Source organism: Neoarthrinium moseri (genome assembly GCF_022829205.1).
Source record: "Neoarthrinium moseri strain CBS 164.80 chromosome Unknown scaffold13_Wmoseri_CBS_16480, whole genome shotgun sequence".
Classification (NCBI taxonomy): domain Eukaryota; kingdom Fungi; phylum Ascomycota; class Sordariomycetes; order Amphisphaeriales; family Apiosporaceae; genus Neoarthrinium; species Neoarthrinium moseri.
In genome coordinates, this window is record NW_026055127.1 from 383,477 (window position 1) to 385,125 (window position 1,649).

At 56.2% G+C, this 1,649-nt stretch overlaps 1 protein-coding gene across 1 annotated transcript; it reads right to left on the reverse strand.

Annotated features, from left to right (window-relative positions):
• Window positions 1–569: 569 nt before the first annotated feature.
• JN550_004730 (uncharacterized protein) lies at window positions 570–1,247 on the reverse strand (the record flags this gene model as incomplete). Its single annotated transcript, XM_049316278.1, has 2 exons — window positions 570–955; window positions 1,040–1,247. The coding sequence occupies 2 exons, from the start codon at window positions 1,245–1,247 to the stop codon at window positions 570–572; spliced, it is 594 nt and encodes a 197-aa protein (XP_049173351.1).
• Window positions 1,248–1,649: the final 402 nt, after the last annotated feature.

Sequence of the window (1,649 nt, forward strand, 5' to 3'; positions counted from 1 at the left end):
GGCGACGTCCTGTTCGAGTGGCCCCGCGGCGAGGTCAAGGCCGCCTTCGCGGGCGGTAGGTAGACAAAGCGGGAGCGCCCCGTGTCGTGTATAGAAGAGAGAGAAGAAGACCAATGGGGTGGAGGAAAGAGGGCGAGGTGGCGGGTGGGGAAACGTCGTATTTATATGTATATCACGCTGAATGAGGAAGACGGCTAGTTGGGGGCGGGCAAATGGACGGGAGCGGGTGACAACGAGCGAATATGACCTGAAACCCGTCTGGCTCCGAATATAGTGTACGAAAGTCCAATTTACTTTTGAGCTGACTTTTACGTCTTGGTATGATGAGCTTCAAGTGCGGCTTGTGCGGTTGCTATGTGGTGTAAATCCCGGCGCGAGCACCTCTAAAGCCGTCCGTTATGTACGCAAAATTACTTTCCTCGCTGTCAATACCCATTACCAGGGACATGTCCCAACAGAACAGGAGTATCATATGTCAGACACCTCGTTAATTCCTGGAGCTGGGAAATTGAACAGTCCTCGCTACGAGGCAGGCGTGTCGATCTGCTACGGGTTAGTTGGGTGACCCTCTAAATCCGTTGATACTGCTCCTGATGCACGTCTTGCACCATAGTCTGCTCGGCGCCCAGAAAGCAAGAGGCAAACAGGGTGGAGGGGTCCAGATCAGCACTCACCTGCCAGGTATCAATGACCACATAGCCGTCCCCGGACCGCAGGACGCCGACGGCGACGACGTTGTTGAGCCAGTAGTAGGCCGGGCTGCCCGTCTCGAACTTCTCGCGCAGGTGGATGGTGCCGTCGGCCTGCGCGGGGCCCTCGGTCTGCACGAAGATGTTGGCCCCGTCCGCCGTGCGCAGCTGGTACCGCGTGTCCGGGTGGAACGTCGTCCGGCCCGGCTCGTTGGGGTCGTGCGTGTCCGTCCAGCCCCAGTCCGCGCCCAGGTTGAGGATCGTGCCTGGGGTGAGTTAGTGTGTTCAATGTCAGCCCCCGTAATGACAGGCTGAGGGGCAGGGGAGGTTTGGCGGGCGGGAGAGCCTACCGTTTACCCGCGGCCCTGAGAATGTGCCTCCGATGATGGGGATCGCCACACGCTCGCCGTATGGGCCGACTCCCATGTCGATGGATTGGGCCAGGGACGCGTTGGCGGTGAAAAGATATGTGAGTCCGGGTGGGTTGGGGGTCGCGGCTCGTGCTATGAGAGGGAGCAGGACCGAGGCTAGGGTCGAAAGGACCTTGAGAGAATGCATACTGACAGTCATACCAGTTAATTATCTTGGGAGAGGGCAGCGAAGTATTTGATTGATTAATTGGCGGGTGTCTCGATTGCCGTGGACTGAGAATCACCGTGTACTACGAAACCTCAACTATATAGTCACGCAGGATGCGTTAGCTGAGATCATATACTCGGTTTTGGCTAGTAGAAGAGGGGGCATTTGATCATATGCAGCTACACCTCAACCAAAGAGCCAATCTGGGGTTCCACGGCTTCCCCGCATATGCATGCATAGTCGATCGCTAGCCAGGGGAATGGCAGGATTGAGTTTCTCCCCTTAACAATATGCAGGAACCGCACGGGAGTATGGAGAATTAGCTCCAAAAGCACACATGCATGTGGCAACACAAATTATTCTGGAGAAACCCAATATTTT